Source organism: Argiope bruennichi, chromosome 6, assembly GCF_947563725.1.
Source record: "Argiope bruennichi chromosome 6, qqArgBrue1.1, whole genome shotgun sequence".
Taxonomy (NCBI): domain Eukaryota; kingdom Metazoa; phylum Arthropoda; class Arachnida; order Araneae; family Araneidae; genus Argiope; species Argiope bruennichi.
The window spans coordinates 19,325,866-19,349,736 of NC_079156.1; the positions used below are offsets into that span (position 1 = coordinate 19,325,866).

Below are 23,871 nucleotides of genomic sequence, written 5' to 3' on the forward strand. Positions count from 1 at the left end.
TGTCTCCATCTTTAATATGAGCACAAAGTACATAACATGTATAAGTTTCTTAACTAGTGAGAATAAAATCTGATATTTCTTTTTTTATTAATGTTACTTCACTTATAGGCTGACTATTTGAATTCACACTGATATTTCAATACAGTGTGAAATTGTTGACGGATTAATTTTCGTGGGAGGATTTAGGATTTCTTGCTACTGCTTCATTTAAAATATGAAATTAATTCCATTAAGAAACCTAATGTACTAACTAAATACAAATGTGGCTCTTCCTTTTGAATTTTAAGACCTATTAGGCTTATAAATATGGGAAACTCCACTCCACCAGTGAGTAAAGAAGTAAATTATTGAATAAAATCTTTTATTTTTAATTTGGTCTCCAACTGACCTTATAAATGTCCTAAATATCAAAATCCTTGAAATGAATGCATCGGCTAGATAGGGAGAAGAGTAGTTTTTGGCGTCACTTTACGAAACGTTCTAATCAAATCATGTTTAAATATGCACAATGTGAATTAGACATCCAAATTCCACACGGTATCAATTTCTTCAAATTTCTGAATATATTAGCCATCAAACAGTTAGTATTGACTGTTATTTTGTATAAGTATTTAGGAAAAGATAAAAATATTAGCTATCTGTGGAAAATAATATAGACACTTCTATTACTTCCTCATTGGCAGACTGACATAGAAAAGAGTTTTTCTTGTTATAAAAGAATTAAAATTGAAAATTTACAAAAGAAAAAAAATGTTTTTATAGCTTGCAAAATATAATTGATTATTTGAAATCTTCTGAGAATTCAAATTGTTTTGAAATCACGAAGGAACTATTTTTGTCTGTAGCTGGGGAAGATTAAAATATTTGGCTTGCCTTGAATATCATAATGTAAAGAAAAATCAATACAAAAAAAAAGGAAATGCTTTTTAAATGATTTAAATTAATTAAAAAATGAGAGAAGATACTTACAAAGTACATTTGAGGAATTGCGAAAAAACTCTGAAAAATTAGCAGAGAAAACCAAATTGACAACTGACATAAAACATATCTATTGATCAAACACTTTTTTTTCCCTCTGCTAAGCAAAAGAAGAAGGGGAAAAAAATCAGAATTGGAAGAAAGCATTGAGGAAAATTTAAATAAAATACTTAAAGAGTTACCCATTAATACTAAAAGGGACAGTCTTTCCATCACATAATTCTAAGCGATTCACATTCTAAGAAAAGATTAAAGTAACTGTGATGGTCCCTTTCATCACATGGAGAGTGGATTCAAATTGATAGAAGGTCTTTCAAGGTAGTCTTACAATTTTGACCTTCACTAGCAGCAGTTAGTTATTAGCTTCATTTTGTGTTCTGCTGTTACTTTTATAAGCTTAGCAAGATTAAGACCAAGCCATATCTGATTTTTTAAAATATTATTCTTCTGATGCAATAATATGTACATTCCATCACTTTTGAGTAAAGATAAATGCATTGAAGCATTTTTTAAAAATATTTGCAAAAAGCATGAAATTTCTATCAATCATATCAATAGCTGTTTGCTGTTTTATCAATAATTTTTTTATTCAATATTGCCATCAAGAGCAGTTTTTTTTAAAGTAAAATTTTGTGTTTTATGCATCAGTTTTAGTTCTTTAAAATTCTTTGTAAAAAACTACTTTTCTGAAAATTTTGAATTAAGAATGTTTTACTCCAAAAATAGGTGGGGGAGAAAAGCTAATCTTTAGTAGTAAATCTTTCTGATATGAAATAAGTATTAAATGGACGTTACGACTTTAAAAGAAGTTCCAGGTTTGTAGCATAAGTAATAAATCTAATTTAATTAATTCAAAAAATATTCTTTATGTCCCTTCCCCCTTGTTTGGAGGAAAAAATCCTTCCATTCATTATTTTAGAAAGAAAAAAAAATTAAACACAACTCGAGAAGGGGGGGGGGATATAACTGGAATGTAGAGTTTTACAACATTCTCTTAGTATTGATAGTCATAGTTTATTTACAAAGAAATCTGATGTATTATGGAACTACAATCATATATGACCAATACATTTTTAAAAGCTTAAAACATTATAAAAAAATGTACTGGAAAGATTTAGGAACCTCTATTAACAGAGCCTTTGAATTGTCTATATGTTTGTTTCATTTCTTTGCTGGTATATTAATGGAATTTTTATTTTTTCATTTTCTTTGGTGTGTGTTAAAAAAAGCATTACTATTCCTAGTTTTTTTTAATGACCATTCAAAGTCTGACGACTTATAAATTGTTTGATCTGAGCATTCAAGATGATTTTTTAAATTTATTGCTGTTAAAAAGCTTTAAATAGCATATTATGTATTCTAAAGCTTTAAAAAAAATTCTGAAACTTTTTTTATAAATTACGTTCTTTTTTAAATATATTTAATAAACTAACTTTTTAATAAAAATCAGCATTGTTTATTTTTTAAATCAATGAGAATTTTAGATTCAGTTTTTTTTATATAATAAATATTATTTTGAATGTAAAGTAACTAACATTTTGAATGCTTTGTTAATTACCCACGATAAATGATGCACAAGGCACTCCCCTTATATGTTTTGCTTTAACATGAGAAGTAAACGAAATGCTCTGCTATTTCCAGCTCATTAATACTATGTGCAAAGGTTTATGCATCGCCGGTAAATGTCATATTGTAGAATGAGTGTATCAAATTTGTAATGAAACATTTTATAATTTCTAAATGAAAAATGCACTTAGATTCTGATAAACAGGAAATTGCTATTACACTATTTTGAAAGTGAAGTCGCGAAGTTAGTTCATTGAGGCAAATTTTATTTTTTCTATAATGTTAAATCAAAGTAATGACGATATTATTTATTTACTCATGTATGAAGAAGAAAAAGCGTCGTCATCAAAAAATTCGGACTCGTGGTTTTGATTAATCTTCTCACTTCAAACCTTTCTGAATACAAAAAGCTTATTTTTGCAATTATGTCTAGAAACACGATAAAAGGATGGAATTTGGTATACAGACTTAACTGTAAATCTGTAGGTTCTTGTCAAATTTTGAACGAAAACCAATCAGAGGAAATCTGGCTGTTCGAATATATATGAACATAACTACCAAATGTGATGAGCTAAGTAGATAAAATTTGATACTCAGGTTTGGCATTTGAAATGTAGATTCATAACAAATTTGGTACCAAATTTGTCAAAGGATCGACTGTTTGTTGGTCTGTACTTTCGCATTTGTGCAAATGAGGAAATTCAAAAACGCAATGACTTATATGAAATTTCGTAAGTGATTTTTTTTACTGCGATTATAGTTTTATGCCAAATTTTGGTTTCACTCGAGGAGATAAAAGGTTTCCAAGATAAGTATTCGGTCTTCTGATACTTGTTTATTAACCACATGCCAGTGATTATTTAAAAAAATCGCCAAAAATCTCACACTAGGCCAAAATTCGAATATTTTGTAAATATTGTTCGCGACCGCTTTGCGATTAATACACAAGTAGCGGATTGCTTTTCTATGAACCTCGCAACTCTCATATATGATAAAATAAAATTCTGAGTCAAAGTCCACAATTTTATGTGGAAGAAGGGTAAACGTCGTTATTAAAAAAATACGCTAGAAAAGTTTGGTGAGAATGTGCCATATGCAATAGTCTCTTATTGCATATGGAGTATATTTCATTAAATATTTTAGCTGAGTAGTTTTAAAAGATTTGAGGTAAATTTGGTTAAATTGAATAAGATTAGCAATGATGAAAAATTCGTTTGGTGCGGCCATTTCTTTCCTATCGTGTAACTTCATATATAAAAATACAATGTCGTCCATAAAATAATTTTCTTTGTTTCTCGATGTGTGCAGCTAAAATTAATGAACGAAGTGGAACTAAATTTCAAATGTAAACTGTGAAAAACAAGAGCAAATTCAGTTCTTCTCGGCTCCAATAACCTTCCCTTTAAATTCCCCAAATCAAAAAACAGCATTTTTCTCCTTTAGCATTTTACTAAGTTTTAGCCTTCCTTAACCGCCACTATTGACTTACACACCACGCATTAAAAATATAAATTAATTCGTAATTTCGAATAAAATGGTAAAAAATGAAGACAATGAGTTACAGATTTTTTTTAACACATTCTAAACAATCAAATATAAACTTTGACAGGATTGTTGAATTGTAAACCTTTTCACCAACTGAAGGGGTGATTGGAGAAGATTACAATAATCTTCATGCGAAATTGAGAACATGACAAATTCCCGAATATGAAGTTAGGAAATTAAAAAAAAAAAAAAATTAAATAAGTTCGAATACATTGCCTTTGTGAATCAAAAGAAGAAAAAAAATTAAATTATTCAAAAAATACTGCAAAAAATGCCTTTAAGCAGTTGATTATTTCATAATCAGGGCTTGGTAAAAAGAGCGACTAAATAATTTTTTTAAAACTAAGAGAAGGGATTGCCTGAATACGATCTCCCATACTCTAACAAAGGTATTAATTATCCCAGGGAAACTTTACATGGTACTAGCGCGCAATAATTATGAAACATTAATCTTTAGCATAAATTTCACATTTTTATTGTATCGATCGTATCATTCTTGGAGAAGTTTTTTGCGGTTAATTCCTGGCATGTGATTAATAGTATCCGAAAATCGAAATTTTGTTTTGGCCGCATTCTCCCAGACCTATTGAAACCAAAATTTGACAGAGGACTGCACTTGTAGCCACAAAATCACGTACCAAATTTGATATATTTAAGTCACTGCGTTTTTGAGTCATCGCGTTTGCCTGCTTCTGAAGATACAGACCGACAACTCCTTATTGCATTTGGCACAAAATTTGATGGGTGTCTACACTATAGATGGTACACATGTATACCGAATCTTATCTATCTAGCTCTCTTCGTTTTGTAGTTATCGTGTTAACTTATATTCCAACGGCCGTACAGATACACTTTCTTTGAATAGATTTTGCGCGAAATTTGATAGAAATCTACACATTTGATAAATGGGTCATATATGAAATTTATTCGTCGAGCTCTAAAGGCTTTTGAGTTAGTTATCTTTGTCACAGACAGATGGACATGTTCCGAAAAGTGTGTTTTTCAAACTCATTAAGGTCTAAAACATGGAGATTCATCAAAGTGTCGGGTTCGATTTTTTTGATGATTGCAATACTTTCTCTATATTTCGTATACGAGAAAGTAAAAACAAAAGTCTTGGAAGAAGTTGGTTCAAAGCATTCTGTGACATGCTTTCATATCAATGCTATAACGAATTCACAATAAATGCGAGATAGAGATGGTGTTTGATTTTCATTAGACATTTTGTGATTTAATATCTACTGTCTATTAATAATCTGTTGAAAGACAGCAAATTCACAGATTCAGAGTTATTTATTAAGAGTCTTCTCTTCAAAACAGAGAATTAAAAAAAAATGTAAATTCCTATGCTATTTATTTTTAAAATAGCTCTCCCAAGATCGAATATTTGTGGTCTAGCTTAAATCTTACTGAATGAAATATCAGCTTACTACTATACATTTTTTTAATGCATGAAGTTTTCAGAAACTTGAATTAAAATTTTTGATGATATTGGTATAAAGGGAATATATAAGAGAGAAATGAATTTAGGTTTGGTTTAATTAATAATTCTAATTGCATTTGAGATACTTACTTTGTAATGCCAATAACTATGCTTGCTTTTGTTCATTCACTCAGAACTTTTGTGGGGGGGGGTAATAAGACTAGCGTCAATTCAGAACTGAAAAGTGACATCTTGGTTACCAAAATAATAATAATAATAAATAATTGAAATACATTTTTAAGATAAAACAACTGTGTGAATAAACTTCTAATTCCATTTTTTAAGCAATGAAGAATTTGTTTTTAATTTATTTATTACTAGCAGTACCCGCACAGCATTGCCCGTGGCATAACATCTAAGAGGAAAAATTAGCTTTAGACTTAAGTCTAACCTCCTCCCGATATGACATGGGTATGTCATGCGGGATCGAAAAGATATTTAGAAATCATCAAAAATAACTACAAAAAAATTTTTTATAGTACATATTCAGAAATATTCAGGGTTAAGCTTTGATATACAGTCATTTGGCGCCTTGCGAGATAGGCAATTTTCCGGTGGCTCTTTGTTTATAGTTACATGGCCACCATTTTTTTTATGTTACTGTATATTATTGTATTTCGATCTTTCCTCTTCATTTCCCTTAATTTTTTCCTGCTGCACATACTTCTTCTGTTCATTTACGCCTTGCGAGGTTGGCAATTTTTCGGTGTCATTTTTGCCACCGTTACCCTATTGCTGCCGTTCTCGCCACATTCGGCCATTTCGCTAAAATTCGACGAAAATGACTGTATATCAAAGCTGTTCCCACAGCTGAACAATATGGGCAGACTATAGACATTGTTCCTATTGAAACCGAGGCATCATTTCTGTAATCCAAACATGGGTCGAAATTCAGAGCGGTGAATTCCTTTTCGGTCCAAATATCAGGAACGTTTATTCTTTCACTTCTTCTCCTGTGTCTCAAATTTAAATGTCTTTCTCTGTCAGCAGGCAGGCGAGATTCATTCTGTCTCTGTAATTCAATTGCAGTGCGATTTAAAGAGAGACGGTTTATTCGCTCAGCAGAACTCTGCTTTGAAGAATGTGTGGGCATTCTTTCTCTGATATTCGTTAACCTAACGTTTCTTTCCTCTACATTTTCATTATCACGCAACAAACGATGCGTTTTTGTCATTTAATGTGCTCTGATCAAGGTTGAATTTCCTTCTTTTGGGGATAATGAGATTTGAATCGCTGTTTAAAATCAAACGTAAGCAAAGAAATGTATCGCATATGAATATCACAGCTCTTGCTATTTAGACATACGAAGTTTGAGATTTCCGCTCATGCGCGGATAAGTGCAAAACACAGATACTGCTGCTTTACGCATGCGCGAATCGTAGTAGGAAAATAATTAAAATCGCAATTATAAAACTCCTTTTTTTTTATTTTGATATGACTTCAACATACTAAAACCTTTCCCAATAAATGCTCTTCAAAATGGTACAAATATCTCCAAAATTAATTAAGTATTTCTCGAGTTTTTAGGGTTTCAACATACAGACGCTTTCAGGAAACTTCATTTTATACTATGTATAGAAAATATTACTATAATAAATTACTATAAGACACTGTGCGGTTTATTTTTGTTTGAATTCCTTTAAGTAGTGGACTACATGAAATATACTTCTGCCTTTTTGAATTATTAATATTTGGCTAAGAAATGTTCTTTTAAAATATTAAAGAAATTCATAGAGGGTTTGAGTAGAAATTCTGAAGACAAAAGTATTTTACACAACCGTCGAAAACCTACTAAAACTTTCGGGATAAAAATTATTTTATAACTGAACTTGTACTTTTTTCATTTTCGATAATATATATAGTATGTGTATAATGTAATTAGTAGCAATATATGTGCAAGGTAATATGAGGTAGTTAATAAGAATCAGGAATTATAAAAATTGCAATGAAACTATGTAGCAAACTTTCTCTATATTTTTATATCTTGTATAAATAAACTTTCTCTATATTTTTATATCTTGTATAAATAAACTTTCTGACAAACTTTCTCTATATTTTTATATCTTGTATAAATAAACTTTCTGACAAACTTTCTCTATATTTTTATATTTGGACGAGTATAAGTGAACACGATAAAGAAAGGAGCTAGATGAGTAAAATTTGGTACACAGATTTAGTATCTAAAGTACATGTCCTTTCGAAAATTTTATCAAAATTTGTAAAGGGGTTGAGCATCTGACACCCTGCACTTTTGCATGCATATAAATGCTATAATTCAAAAATGCAACGATAAAAAAAAGGAAGAAATTTTCTACCAAATTTCAGTACCTTTTACAAATTTTGAATGAAATTTATCCAATATTTTATCGTCTGTCGGTATGTAGTTTTATATACATGTAAATTTAATAACTCGGACTTGAATTTCAATTGTAATTATCATAAAATAAATAAAAACTCAAATAATAGATTTTCAGATAAGACAAAAAAAATTATTTTTAGTTAAAAATGGGTTTTTAACTGAGGTTTATGTTTTAAGTCGGATCGAAAACACAATACTTTTCTTTAAAAAATTATTTTTGCAATTTCAAAAATTAAATGATCTAATATTCAGACTTTACGAATTTTCATTCGAAAAGTAAGATTTTCTGCTAAGAATAAAAGTAAAAATATGTATATGTTTACATCCATCAGTCCATTTTACAATATAGATCATTGTCCTTAGAGTTACAAAATTTTAAACAAATAAAATTTATTGGTAGGAATGTGCGGTAGTAGTTAGTGGTAGTGCGATTTTTTCCAAGTTTTCATTTAAGTTTTAATTTGTTAAAAATCAAGGAATTGTTTTTTTTTTCAATTTAAGTAATAATTTCCACAATTATTATGATACAAAAATAACTTTCCCAAAAGCCAGTTTCTACCCTCCAATGTAAATATTTGTCAAATTAGATAGATAAAAATCTAACGGTCTGTTTTGTACAGCGTCAACACATATAAACACAAACAGAAGTTTTTTTTCCTTATGTTTAAACATCAGAATTTAGTTAAAATACCAATACATTTTCCCGCCAAATACTCTTGCCAACAATTAATATGTTCTTAGCAAACCAAGACCGATCACTTCAGATCCTTTTTTCAATGAGTTACGAATGATTTAGTGGACGTTTATGACACGTACGGAGTCCCAATACCATTTCGGAAACTTTTCGAAAGATATTCTCTGTGGAAATCTGCTTTTGACAGTAATTGATATGCAGTTTTGTCAACTAATTCTATTGGAACTCCGGAGAACTGAACACGGGAGAAAACGTTTAGTTAACCAGATGAAACATTTACCAGTGAAAAAAAGGCATTTAAATAATGCGTTTATAATGCATAAATAAAGTGTTTAAATAATGCATAAATAAGCATTTATGCGTTTTATTACGATTTACAACATAAAGGCTTCAAATTATTTTATGCATTAGTTATTAAAAAAAACTTATAGCTTTTTTTAGTAAAAAAAAAAAAAAAATACTCTCTTCCTATTAATTTTTTTATTTATCATTTATTGACACGCATTAAATCGTCGGATACTTGGGGAGCAGGAATATTTTAGATGGCAATTCTTTTCTGTTATCAAATTTAGCAGAATTCAATTATTAATTGATACATTATTATCTTTTAAATGACTTTCATTTTTCAGTAATTTCATGTCTGTGAAAATCAGTGGAATTCGTGGCAGCAAAACATTTTCGGCTCGGAATTTACCATTCAAAATGGCGGCTTCGATAATGTTTTTCATCAATTTTTTAATGACCAATCGCGTGTCATGGCACAACCATGGTGGGTTCAAATTCCGAAGTAAAACAACCGGAGATCCAACTTTCAGTTGTAGAAGATGTGGTGACATGCCTGGCAAATCCAGTGAATTCAAAAACTGTTGGACAATTTACAGCTTCGTTAGCATCGCAAACTGTATCGATAAATTTGTATGATACCAAGTCACCTGGCAACGACTGCTATATTTTGAAGTTTAAATCGTCGACGCCAACATTTTTTGCTGCCAAAATGGCTCTTTGTGCTAGTCACGCATGATTTATGTATTGTGTGCGTACATCTGGAAATACGCAGTCAATGAGAGCATTTTGCGAATCAACAATAGTGCAGAAATTAGTAGGCAATTTTATGCATCCAGTATTTTCATAAACAGCAACTTTTTAATCGTCGATATCTAACAATTGGTCCCAGAATATGTCAGCAGATGGATCTTGTAGCATTTGGACGCGCGTGTTTATTTTTAGCTGGGTTTTTTCAATGTTACGTCACAGTGGCGATGATTTCAAGCAAGCGTTTATCTCATCAGCGTACGGTGAACGTGGATAGGAACACCCTAATTACCTAGCGTTATGAAATATACTTTACGACCTATTCTCATACCTACCAAATACACATAAAAAATATCATGAAAATCGGCCGAGCCGTTTGGGAGGAGTACGAACATAAACATCGTGACATGAGATTTTTATATATTAGTTAGATTAGCTGGACTTTTTCAACATTACGCCACAGTGGCGATGATTTCAAGCAAGCGTTGATTTCATCAGCGTACGGTGAACGTGGATAGGAACACCCTAATTACCTAGCGTTATGAAATATACTTTACGACCTATTCTCATACCTACCAAATACACATAAAAAATTTCATAAAAATCGATCGAGCCGTTTCGGAGGAGTACGAACACAAACACCGTGACATGAGATTTTTATATATTAGATATATAACATTTATTTTAGAATTTCAAATTGGTAATTTGAAGATACTTTGCTAATAAATATTTTTCAATTACTGAAATTTCATGTTTTTATAATATACTGTATTTGCGTTTTTTGTTTTAAAACTTTCTATGAAAAAATAATATACAATTCCAATAATAATAATAATAGATGACTGATACTCAAAAGATGGGTTACAACCCTTTTTCCTCGATTCATTTTCCTTTATTTTCAAAGTTTTCTTTTTTATTTAATTTTTTTAGATACTGAGACTCAGCAAGAATTATTGGCATTTTTCTTGGAACAATTCTTTTGCAAATTTATTAGTTTATTATTCCAAGTCTACAAAACTAAGGATTTAATTTCTTTTTCATGTACCTCTCAAACACTTTGTGGCAAAAAATAAAGCAAAAGAAACTTTATGCTAAAGGGTCAGTTTATTTATTGGCATTACAATAAAAAATATTTAATAAAAAGTTAGTTTATTGAAAAAAGAAAAAAAATTATTTAAATTAAACAATTTTAATAAAGGAACATTGTAATTTTTTCCGTTAGAAAGAAATCTACGGTACACTGAAAACGAAATTAAAATTATAATAAAAACTATAAAATAATAAATATTATAATGAAATTTTAATAAATGAAACAATTTCCTTTATCACATTATCATGCACGATACATTTCATAATAATGTATAAAAGTCATTGATTTATATCTTATGCCAACATTTATATTTTCTGTTATGCATTTAAAACAGTATATACATTTGAATGAATTTCTATGCATTATCCAAGGTGTATTTAAAGATCTACGAAGGGAAATATATCAGTGGCAATTTATTTCAAATATCACTTTTATTTTTAAAAAGGCTTAAAAATAAGTTTAACGCATGTTTAAAAAAAACTGGGCAGTAGCGGAATTCTCACGCTAACCAGGCACAGACATGGTGGATATCAAATCGTTTCAATGATGAAAAAATATTAAATGTATGACAATAATTATGGCATTTATATCCATTTGAGAGATATCATATATAGAATTTATAAGTTGCATTGAATGCTTGCAGAAATCTCTTTTTCTGCGGAAACAAATCTTGTTTGTGTATAATAACAGCAGCTAAGAACAGTCTATTACTACCATCGATAGTTGGATTTAGGGGAGCTTTGGACAATTTCTTGAAATTGGAAACTCTCTGCATGCGATCAATAAATCCCGCAACAACAATTGAGGGTGGGGATTACTTTTCCTGGAAAATGCGTCAATGTGCAAAGGACTTTCCATACCCATGACTGAACTGTAATTTTACAGATCGTATCGATTGTTACTTTATAAGGTGATACAGGACCTGTAATTGAAATATCGCTAATAAAATCATATCAAGTATTTGAATCACATCTGTCTTTGAAACTTTGTCTTCCACATCTTTTTGGTATTGTTGCATGAGAACAGTTTTTAAAATATTCCTCATAATTATTGTACGCCACTGCTATGCAAAGCGGTCTCAGGAAACATCTTTATTGCCAGGAAGTTTAACGGCCGTATTCACCAACCGTTGTTAAACATCAGCTGATGATTAAACGCTGATCAGCAGTCGAATCGGTATTCACCCACGACCTTCGTAATACAAGGCCTCACAACTCCCAACGCGTTCAGCCCGTGACGTCACGAGTTAGGATGAATTTTCAGGAAAATTATAAAGGCAGCTGGTGTAAAAGAGTGCGTTTAGTCCACGACCTTCGTAATACAAGGCCTCACAACTCCCAACGCGTTCAGCCCGTGACGTCACGAGTTAGGATGAATTTTCAGGAAAATTATAAAGGCAGCTGGTGTAAAAGAGTGCGTTTAGTCACGGTAGATGTTGGCGTAGCGAAGTGCGGGTAATGTGTTACTGGTTTTATTTAAAAGTTTTCTTATCTTTTTTTCATATTAATTTTAATTTATTGTAAAAAAGATGCCTAGTGCGCGCTGTGTTCCTAATTGTAAAAGTAATTACACGAAAAATAGCCCCAATATTTCAGTATTTTCGTTTCCAAGAGATGAAAACACTAGAAGAGCATGGATCTCTGCAATAAAGCGGGACAATTTCGTGCCAACTAAATATAGTAAGGTAAGTTTGATTCTTTTTTGTACAGTTTTTAGTTAATTAATTCTCTTGAACTGTGAAACATTTAAAATTATGTATAACTTCCATTTCTGTCATTTTGTTTTCTCTACATTTAGTTGCTTATGCTTCCAATTACTTTGGTATTGTTTGCTTGAGCTAAATAAAAAATTTCTTTGTTTTATTGTTACTTCTCATAGTCTTTTTTTAATTTGTTCTTAATATTTAAAATGTTTTGTTTCTGTATCTTTTTAATTATACTTCATATATATATTTTTTAAATTTGACTTAAGCCTAATATTTGTTTCATATATGTAGGTCTGTGCTAAACATTTTCCAGAAAATCAGTTTTTAACTGTTAGAGAAGCGTTTAATACCAGTACAGGAGAACTTATTCAAGTACCAATGGAGTATAAAAGGTAAGTTTTTTTTAGAAATATGTAATAATTATCACCAAAATCTTACAAAGTATTTAAGTGATTTACTCTTATTATACTCTTATAAAAAAAGTTTAAAATCATCTAATAAATAATAAAACTTAATTTTTTATTATATATATCATGACTATAGATTGTAGCAAATTAAATTTATATTTTGTTCTAAAATATTATGTAAAAAAAGTTAGATATAGTTGTAAAACAATATGAATTGCATGCTCATATAGGTTTAGAAAATATAGTTTTTATTTGTTTATCTATAAATCATCAGATTATATATAAAACAATTAATATTTATTATTTTTAAATATCATTAGTTATACACAATCTTTAATTATAAATGAATGCAACTTTTACAAAATATCTTAAACTTTTTAAAAAAAGTAATGAAAAGTTAACTGTTTTTAAATCAATTTTTCATACCTTGTAAAATCAATTGATTAATTCATGTAGAATATTGTATTACTTGAATGGTAGTAATAATAAATAATTATTTTAGATATTCCAACACAATATTGAACTATTTATTTTGGATGAATAAATGTATCTGTTGATTTTAAATTTTATTATTTAATAGTATGATTTTATTTAATACTGTCCAACATACGTTAGCTTTCAGTTTATGCATTATAAAATTACTAATTTTTTTTTATCTAATGAATTCTACTTTTTTTTTTTCTAGGCTTGTACCTGGTGCTGTACCTTCAATTTTCCCTAATTTACCCTCATATTTTTCCTCAGAATCAAAAGCAAGAAGAGAAACTCCAATGGATAGGGCAACACGTAAGGATATGGAAAACTTAAAAGCAGCTTAAATAGCAGTCTCCAGGACATAGCAAAAAAAGAGGAGTTAGAAAAAATCAACACTTTTTCTGATTTAATTTTAAAATTTAAAAACTTTGAATCAAATATATGGAGTGCAATTCAAAAAGCAAACGAAATAATTTTTATTTGTCTAGACACTTCTCAAGCTCCTAAGGTAAGTCATTCTTTATTAATTTCTTCCAAATTAGAAGCCCATGCATATGTTGCAGATCATGAGGTTAGAAGTTTAGGCAATTTTTCTTTTCCATTAGTCATAAGTAAATCAGGTACAATTATAGAAATTCTAGATCATTTAGAAAATTTTATGTATGAGTTAAAAGGGAAAATTGAAGTAAAAGATACAATCCAGTTAATAGGCAACTTATTAAAGGCCCTTTCTGAAAATTCTGAATTTAGCTCGCAAGCAATTAATTTTTTGATGGAGCAAGTTTCTTTTCTTGGAAATAATAAATATGCACGCAGATATTTTCATCTTTACTGTATACTATAGCACCATCTGCATATAAATTCCTAAGACAAAGTGGATATTTGGTTCTGCCTCATCCAAATACTATAAATCATCTGTGTTCAAAGTATAGTGTAAGCCCACAATTAGAACAGCTAGATTCATATTTTTTGTTGTACATAAAACAGAAATTTAAATATTTGCTGGAGAAAGATAAAATTGTGACTTTATTGCTAGATGAAGTTCACATAAAAGAATATTTTGAGTATAAAGGTGGTTGTGTAACGGGCATGTCGTGTGATTCTGAAGCTTCTGCTTCTAGTGCACAAGTTTTTATGGTCAAAAGCTTTAATTCAGAAAAAAAACCTAGCTGTAAAGAAAGCAGAAAAAAGAAAGGAAAAAAATTAAAAATTACTAACTTGAAACAGAGGAGGGATGATAAAAATATTTAATATTAAACTTTCAAGCGTAACAAGTAATATCAGTTTAAATTGTTAATTGACTTTTATCACAATTGTTTCTTTTAATATTGTTATTAACTTTTATTTATAAATTTGTATTTTAACTTTATTTAATATTATAATTATTTCCATTTGTCTGTGTGAAATTTATAATAAAGTTGGGAAACAAAATGTATTTTGTTATTGTCTCTCTGAAAATAAAATGTTATGATTCAAATAGTGTGTGATTTTTTTTTATTTGTGTTATCTTTTATTGTTACTTCAGATTAAGTATAAATGCATTGAAATGTGAAAGCTAGTTTATTAAATTGTATGAATTACTAATATATTAAATGAAAACAATTCTTAATGTGAAAAAACAAGGTGTGAAAGCAATTCTTTTTTATCAACAGAATTAGTTGGTGTAAAATTTGAATCTGATATTAAATACATTAATATTTTATTTGAAAGTTCATAAGTAATTTGAGAAGTAAACAATTATATGTTAATTTATAAAATACATGTATTACCTGTCACTATAATAAAAAAAATCATCAAAAACTTTAAAAAGTCTTAATGATTAATTTAATTTCAAGCTTTAAAAAATATTTTCAAGGAAAAAATAAAACGATTTTTAACAGCTTTTAATAAAATAAAAAAAACTCTATTAAAACAAGAAAACTAACAATACCTCAATGTATATATCTAATAAATTTACAACTTCGAAAGTTTTAATGTTATTAAATGGTCAATACGCTATAGAGGACTTTCAAGATTTTCTATCATGTCGTTTCTTTTATTCACACGGGAAAAAATAAATCTTGAATTTTATGCAAGATTAATGTCTTAATATTTGGAATAGTAAGTTATTTTTAAGTGAATTTAAAATATATCTAAACATCAAGGAAGAAAGCAGGATTCTGCTCACGGCAGGCAATCATCCTAATCGTGTGACGTCACAAACTAGTTGTGAGGCCTTGTATTACGGAGGTCGTGATTCACCACACCAAATCGGTTGACGATTTCCCCCTGTTTTGCCCCATTTTTTGATTCACGGACTTCCGATGATCAAATTTGATCAACGGTTTTCCGCATGCGCAGTTCTCAAGAAGGACAACTGTTACATTAGTTTTCAAACAAACATGGAGGATTTAGATACATTGGAATTATTGCAGTTGATATCAGATTGGAGGTGAATAATTTACACTGACAGAGTTTCTGATGTGGATTTGTTAGATGAATGTGATTTTGTTTCCAATGCATTTTATCTTTGAGAAGGAGAAATTAAGCATCAATATCTTACGAAACAGTGCTGTAACTACTGAAGAGAAATTGTGTATTGCCTTACGTTTTTTTGCTTCAGGAAGTCATCAACAAATAATTGGTGATTTCGATCAAACTAGCCAGTCATCATGTTGCCGGGCTATAAATGAAGTATCTAGATGTATAGCTGAAATGAGGCCAAGATTCATTTACCTACCAAATAATGAATCTGAGCGACTTGAGGTATGTTTACATTTATCCCTTTTACATCGTTCATATGGGAATCCCTTTTTATTGTTATTATATCCGAGTTGATTTTTGATTATTATTTTCTGGAATTAAAATTAGAATCTGTCATTTGTATAATTCCGTGAACATTCAAATTTTTGAAGCAAAGGAATTATAATTAAAAGAATTTTCTAAACTTATTAATGCCTTTTAGAAAACTCATCAAGTTTAGTACGATTATACTGTTTTTTGTCAATACTGTTTTACAGTTTTTTGTTCCTTAAAATGCTTCCATTAAAAACATTTTATTGCATATTTTCTATTTGGTTAATCTAATGACTTGCTAATAAAATAAGTTATTTCATATCTATACATATTCATATCATTTGTGTAGTCTTATAGTTTTTTTAATTATGTTATTATGGCGATATAAGTTATTAAAAATTGATAATGTATGTATGTAATATTTTTTCAAATCATTTTTAATTAACTTTTAATATTACTTTTATAACTAGAATTCATCTGTAACAGTTTTTGCATTTGTTATGCTATAAGAAAATTTTCCCATTCTTTACATAGACAGTGTACATGTTAATCAATTTTAACCTTGCTCCTTTTATTTTTCAATTTTGTAAATCTGTAAAAATATAATAAAGAATTCAAGTATTAAAGATTATTTGCAATATAAACTTAACATTTTAATTATGCTTTATTCCATATTGAAAAATCTTATTCTTCTACCCCTACCATTATACCACTGTATATCAAAGATTATGGCAGATTTTTGTATGAATAAAGCAAGAAGGGTTTTTGAGAAATAACCACCTAAATAATAAATATGTTTTCGTTGAACAAATAATATTTTAAGATTAGGAAAAAAAATATTCTTTCTGTAGAATATTTTCCAAAGTTATCTGAAATCACTTACAAATATTTTAGAATGCACATTTCTAGTGATTGAGAATAGAATATCTTATGTCTTTTTTTTATATATATAAAAAAGTTTTAAAAAGTACTGTATAAATGAATTCTAAATTTAGTTACAAAAAATGGAATTTTTGACTTATATCAAATATTATAATATTTAAAATATTTAATATTATAATCAAACAAATTATAATATTTGTGTTTATACTATCAATTTTTAAGTATGTCATGTAAGTATTATTGTTAAATTAGCAATTTTTTTCATTAGTTATTTATAATATTATAATTAATTCTTATTTCACATTTCTCAGATTAAAAACTTGCAAAGATATGGAAGAAATAAGGAACAGCCTTTTCCTTCTGAAAAAAAAAGAAAAGAAAGAAAGAAAAGCAACAAACAAAAAAATCTTTTTCATCTGTCTGGTGATGATTATACAGGATTGCTTTTTGTATTTTTGAAACTTTCCTGTATGACTCATTTCCATGATTGTACACTGTTTTCATATGGGTATATAAGTTGTTTTTTTTAGTAAATTGATTTTTTGTTATTATTTATTTTATAGAAAAAGAATTATTGCAGTTTTTATTATGATTAATAATTAGAAATTTAAAGAAATTACTTTTGTTACTTATAAATTGTGTGATATAATAATGTGCTTAGTCACTCAATATAGCTAATCTCTTTTACAATATCAGTTTACTTCAGCTTTAATCTTCAACAATGTGTATAAAATTAACATTTTTTAAAGAAATCAAATTTTGATCTTTGTTATCTGCTGAAAATGATTCCCAATTTTTATTAATGTTTTCCTTCTCATTACATAACAAATTTTAGCATTATTTCTAATGTGTTCTCTACCTGATTATTTTTTGAATTTATCTGTATAGAAATGACTAAATAATTCCTTATTCCCATCTTTGAAAATCAAATGTATTTTTAATTTGATGTTGTTCTTTTTATGATTTATAGAAAATGACATGCATGCATGGCTCATATCAGTGTAGTTATTTTTTAGTGGTTTTATGTGCTCATTATCTTATTACAATATGTATATGTATTAGAGAAATAAAAAGACGCATATAGAAGAATTTTGTATTAAGAATCAGCATTAATGTTGCACCTCTATTGACACTTTCTTGTAATTCTTGTAGAAGAATTTTGAATTAATAATCAGCATGAATGTTATATTTTAAAGTACCTTTAATGGAACTTTGTTTTAATGCTTGTAGAAGCTGTAACTTCTCTGTCAGAATTTTCTTTTGTAATTCATATGTTACTTTTCGAGTCAAATTTGAATAAAAAGATTTTTCTATACAGAAGTCCTTTTTTAATTTTGTATATTTTAAGACATTCTGAGAAGTGTGTGAAAAACAAAGAAAATAGATTAATTGGGATTTGAAAATTTTGGAATTTGAAAAACAAGTATAGATAATAACTTATCCGAGTTAATTCAAATTTCTACAAATTATGATGCAAATATAAAATTTTAAAAAAGAGGTTTTTATTTTAAAAATTCAACTTAACTTAACTGACAGTTTAATGTAACCTTTTAGAATAATATTTAAGATGATTTCAAGAAAAAAAATTTTGTGAAAAATTCTTTTACTTTTTTGAAACATTTCAATTTGGATCATCTTTCATCAAATTTAAATATAGAAAGAGATTCCTTGTTTAAATACACAAGATCCTGAGTTGAAAAATTTGACAATTAAACAAAGGAAATTATGCTGACTTAACAGTATTTAGTTAGATGTTGTGCTCATAGGTTTATGATTTCAGGAAGTAATGATTGTCATGAAGATATGAATAATTAAAAACATCATTGGAAATTAATATAATAAAGTGACAGATATTATTCAAGTATGAGTAGAAACTAAATGTTAAAATATCAAAAAATTAATAACTTTTTTGGTACAAAATCCTGGGAATAAAAAAATAAAAAGGCAAAAACTTGTTGAAACAAATGGAATTTCACATTTACTTGAAAGAATTAAAATATCATTACTAGTTTCTGACAGGCTAATCAAGTTAACCTGTGTTGCTTTTTGATTAAGTTTGAATCATCAAGCAGAAAGTGTTAAAAAATGTATTGTTAATTGTAGATGTTTTGCCACTCAATTTATTTGAACAAAAGTGAATGCTTATGATGTGCAAATTAATCATTTATTTCATTCAGGGATATCAATTCTAAAATAAGTATGGTTTTCATCAATATTTACATTATTTTTATACTGATTTGTAATGTCAAGTACATGTTGTCAAGTTAACAATTAGCCCATTCAAATTTAAAGAGTTGTTAAATTCATTGTTTACAAAAAGTTTTAGATATGAGGTATAAATGAGCTTCTTCACTTCCACAATAACTATATACTATACAAATTTATTGCATGAATATTTATTTTGGTGAAATAGCTGTTGGTCTTCAATATTCATATACAATTTTCACTGACTTTTGTTTATAATTTGAATCTTCTGATTTGCAGCATATATTCTGAATGTATATATTCTTCTTATATGTATATATTCTGACATTTATAACTATAAAATTATATCTTTTTTAACAAAATATATGTAAAAATTCAATATTCTGATAGTTAATAAAAGAAAATTTTTCCATATTTGCTTTTCGATAGAAATAAAAGCATACCACAGAATAAGTATTTTTTACTTTTATTCAGCTTTGAGGGAAAAAAATTATCTCAAAAACTACTGAATATGTAGACAGCTAATACATATTTAAATATTGACACCAAAAACAATCTTAGTATTTTTTTTAAATATAATATATTGTGGAAGTTTAAAACCTATTTGTTTAAAAATAAATGCTGAAAGTCTAATAACAATCTTAAAGAGAAGTTTGTAATATATGCTATAAACTTCATGCAAACAATTATATGGGATTGCCAGAGATATCATTGCAATTTAAATAACCTTTGGAAATTGAAATATTTTGTGTAAATGAAAATTATTTACTAATATGAAAGTCATAATACTTGTAAGCAAGATTTTATACACTACATTTCCTCCTCTTTTATTATATTAAAAATACAGGATACTACAATTTTTGTTAAATTCATTGTTTAGAAGAAACTTCAATGAACTCCTCACTTGCGAAATCAGTTTGCAGCAGTTTGTTATTTCTATTGTTTATGTATATACTCTATAATTATATAAAAAATGTTTAAATATTTCCATAAGTAAATTAACTAATTTAAGGTTAATATAAGCATTTTTTTCAAAAATTTAATTCAGATAGACCTTTTGTAAAAGTTTAATTCATTGGAAAACTATTCAAAGCACAGCTAATATGCATATTCTCAATTCAAAAGAGAGCAAATGCTCAAATGTTTTATTACATAATAATACAGTGGAAATTTAAAATATACTTGGTTAATAATGTATAGTCAGAGAAACAATCCTACGAAAAGCTATAATATCATGTAAGCAAATCGGTGAGATTATCACTAGGCAATATCACCTTTGTTTTCTCGTTTGATCTTATAACATTCCTTGTACACATCTGGGAAAGAAACAAAATAACAACAAAAACACGAAACAGCGCCACCCATCAGCTGATAATCATGTGATATATATACACCAATGAAGATCCATTTCCGGTTGAAAAAGGCAGAAAAAGCTGCTTGTCGTATCGAAGAGGACTAGCGTCTCAATCGCAACGTAATCCCTATGGGATGGGCGAATCCATTATGAACCGTACTTTTCACAGGTAGGTACGTTTACCCGAGAGGGGCAGCAGGGATAAACGTTGGCTTTTAAATGTTGAGTTGTAGCTCAACGATTATCCCGGTTCAGTTGAATCGTTTTTCGTGGATCACGAGGGAATACGTTGTCACTACTTTACCATGTGAATGTGGATATAGTTTTCCTCTCTATTAATGTCTATTTTTAAATCACTATTTCTTATCTTTGAAAATGTTTACAAATTTGTTCTTGTGTTGCATTTCATAAACGGATCGTATATAATTTTTAGAAATGTATAAAATTACATTGTGAATGAAGAGGTAATGTGATATTTAAGTTTCATAGTATGTAATATGGAAATAAAGCAAATCATTAACCATTTCATTTTCATACTTGTTGATTTTTTTTGTCATTATATTACTCTTGTGCTTTGTAGTTTTAAGTAAATGCATGTTAAATTCTTGTAAAGGTAATAAACTAACAGGAATGAAATAACTTATTGTATTTAAATAACACGTTTTGTGAGTAGAAGACATATAACCAAAACTTAATGATCTAGGTCATCTTTATTTTTAAAAAAATAAGTAAAATAACTTTTACAAAAATTTAGAAAAATAATTTTATAAAGTGCTTACTGTAAAAACAACTTTATCACAAAGTTTATTTCCTACTTGGGGATCATAGTGTAATAATAGACATAGCATGTTGAGTAAGTATATATTGTAATATTTATTGTATATCAAGTCAAACCTTTATTCAAGAAACAATTTTCTTAAATGGATTCTGATTTTATTAATGTTTGATTGAGATTTATTTTACTATATTATAAATTTTTACTATCACAAGTTATTTTCCTCTTCTCAATAAATAAAACAAATTGTGTTTTATTACTTAACAGATAAATCTCATTAAATGAGCTGTAAAAATATGAACCAAAACTATTTTCAATTCATGTTTTATTGATAATTTAAGTTCTTTTGTAATTATTGATTTTTTTTAAACATAGGACTATTTAAATTCAATTTTCTTATGATAAGTATAAGATTATATTCAATTACATAAAAGTATTAAAATGTAACTCCCTGCGAATGTTTCGGAGGATATAAGTTTTTTTTTAATACTGGTTTTCTTTAAATTAGGGTTTGTTTTTCTAGTTATTAAGAAATCAATGTTATATAGAGTTTCATGTTCATACTTGCAGCTTCCTCAGTATATTTCAAAATATAAATATTCTTGAAAGATTAATATAATGGTCTTTTAAAAGATGTCCAGAATATTCACAATATTGCAGCCTGTTACTGACATTCTGAATATAAGAAATGAATAAATCTCTTTTTTTAAAAAATGAAACTACTAAATTTTCCAGTTAATAACTGAAAAAGAAGTGATATTGAACTAATATATTTTACAAATATAGAAAGCCTGAATGTTCAGCATGTCACATGTTCTAGTAGCACCAATATGTTTCCATGTGAAAACTTTTTTAAAGAGGGTTAGTGGAATTTGGCATCATTCTATTTAGTTGTAGATGCCTCGAAATGGGGAAAATTATTTTATGGTCACCCTGTAGTTTAATTACACAAAATTTTTGAAATATGGCAAAATGAAGTTTTAAAAAAAGTAAAAATTGGAGCAAAATAATTATAGTTAGGAAAGAATTAATTTTACCTGCTAAATCATGCAGCAGTTATTTTTTTCATGTTTAGGAGTATGGAATATAATATCCTGAAAATTCTACAATTAAATAACAAGCTAATATTGAATTTTGAATTAAGCAATAACACTTGGAAAAATAGAAATATAGTCAAATATCAAGTTCTTATTGGTTTAACAGTATAATATAAACAAATTAACATATGAAATAAAAACTAAAGAAAATAAATAATATATAGCACTGTATTAAAATTTTTTTTGACTAAACTTTAATAAGTTAATGTCATAACTAGGCAGTTTTTAGAGTGATGAAAAATATAACGTATCGATTGTTAGCTTTATACAGCTATAAAATGTAAATAAATGTGTTCGTGGTAATTTTTTTCAGATTGTTGTTCTGCGACATAAAATCATATTTACAGTGTTTGGGAATAAAGTAATCGTGCTATCTTCCTTTTGTGAATAATTGCAATACTTATTAATTTATTTGGAAAATCTTGGTTGGTTTCATTATAAGAGTCATAAAAAGAAATAGTTATAATATATATAATCCTTATCATGAGAAAGGTTTTATTTGATTTGTCAAAATTTTTCTCATCTAAATCTTAATGCTTATCTTATTAAAATGATAGTGCAAGTTTACACATTACTAAAGTTTCTACTATTTTAATGACAAAATAAGATTCTCATCTTACTGTTTATCAAATAAAATACAAAGATATCCTTACCAAATATGAAATCATGATAAAAAGAATTAAATAATGATTAGCAAGTTCACTTGAATCATAACAAGGAAAACTAAAAGCTAAATTTAGAAGAGCCTAAAGAAGCAAACTGTTTTTTAAGATGTAATCTAAATGACATTGCTCACAAATGGTAAAATGTTTAGTATGTAATAAAGTTAAATATAATAAAAACGCAATATATATTTATTACGAAAACATTGTGTAATGAAACAAACAGAAAATGGATTAATATTAGTATGAAAGAGAATACTATGCAATATTGAAACATGACATTGTTTTCATATTTGTTATAGTCTGTTCCATCATTCTGTTATGCATTTCATAGTATATATATTCATACTTGTCACATCAGGTGACCAGTTTGTTCATCAGGAACATTGGTTGTATTTGTTTTTAGATAAATTGTTTAGATATAACTTCATATCAATGAGTCTATCAAATAGTTTAGCATTAAAATTGTGATTTTAACTGACTTACTTAAATATTCTTATTTACTCTGTGTATTGTGATCATAAACTTTTCTGATTGAGACTGTTACTTGACATCATGGCGCTGTTGAAAATGTAAATAACCCTTTCATCTATCTTTTAAATTTGAGGTATTGTAACTTCCCTTTTTCTATTTGTTTTATAAATTGCTCAGATATTAAATATAATACTTCTTTACTTGATTTTCAATACTAGGCAAAAACCATGTGATTAATTACATGATGAAAAAATGAAAACGATTTGGATTTCAGGGTAATAATGTAACATTAAATGTAGGGGGGGGGGATATTT

The 23,871-nt window shown here is 27.9% G+C and overlaps 2 protein-coding genes across 2 annotated transcripts; both read left to right on the forward strand.

The window, feature by feature from the left end:
* The first annotated feature begins 12,191 nt into the window (after positions 1 to 12,191).
* Positions 12,192 to 14,599, forward strand: LOC129972554 (THAP domain-containing protein 2-like). The gene is made up of 3 exons (XM_056086732.1): positions 12,192 to 12,431; positions 12,744 to 12,844; positions 13,545 to 14,599. The coding sequence occupies exons 1-3, from the start codon at positions 12,276 to 12,278 to the stop codon at positions 13,675 to 13,677; spliced, it is 390 nt and encodes a 129-aa protein (XP_055942707.1). The 5' UTR covers positions 12,192 to 12,275; the 3' UTR covers positions 13,678 to 14,599.
* A 976-nt stretch (positions 14,600 to 15,575) lies between these two features.
* On the forward strand, positions 15,576 to 17,967 carry LOC129971345 (uncharacterized). Its single transcript, XM_056085016.1, has 3 exons — positions 15,576 to 16,078; positions 17,302 to 17,498; positions 17,961 to 17,967. Exons 1-3 carry the CDS (start codon positions 15,809 to 15,811, stop codon positions 17,965 to 17,967), a joined length of 474 nt encoding a protein of 157 aa, XP_055940991.1. The 5' UTR covers positions 15,576 to 15,808.
* The last annotated feature ends 5,904 nt before the right edge of the window (positions 17,968 to 23,871 follow it).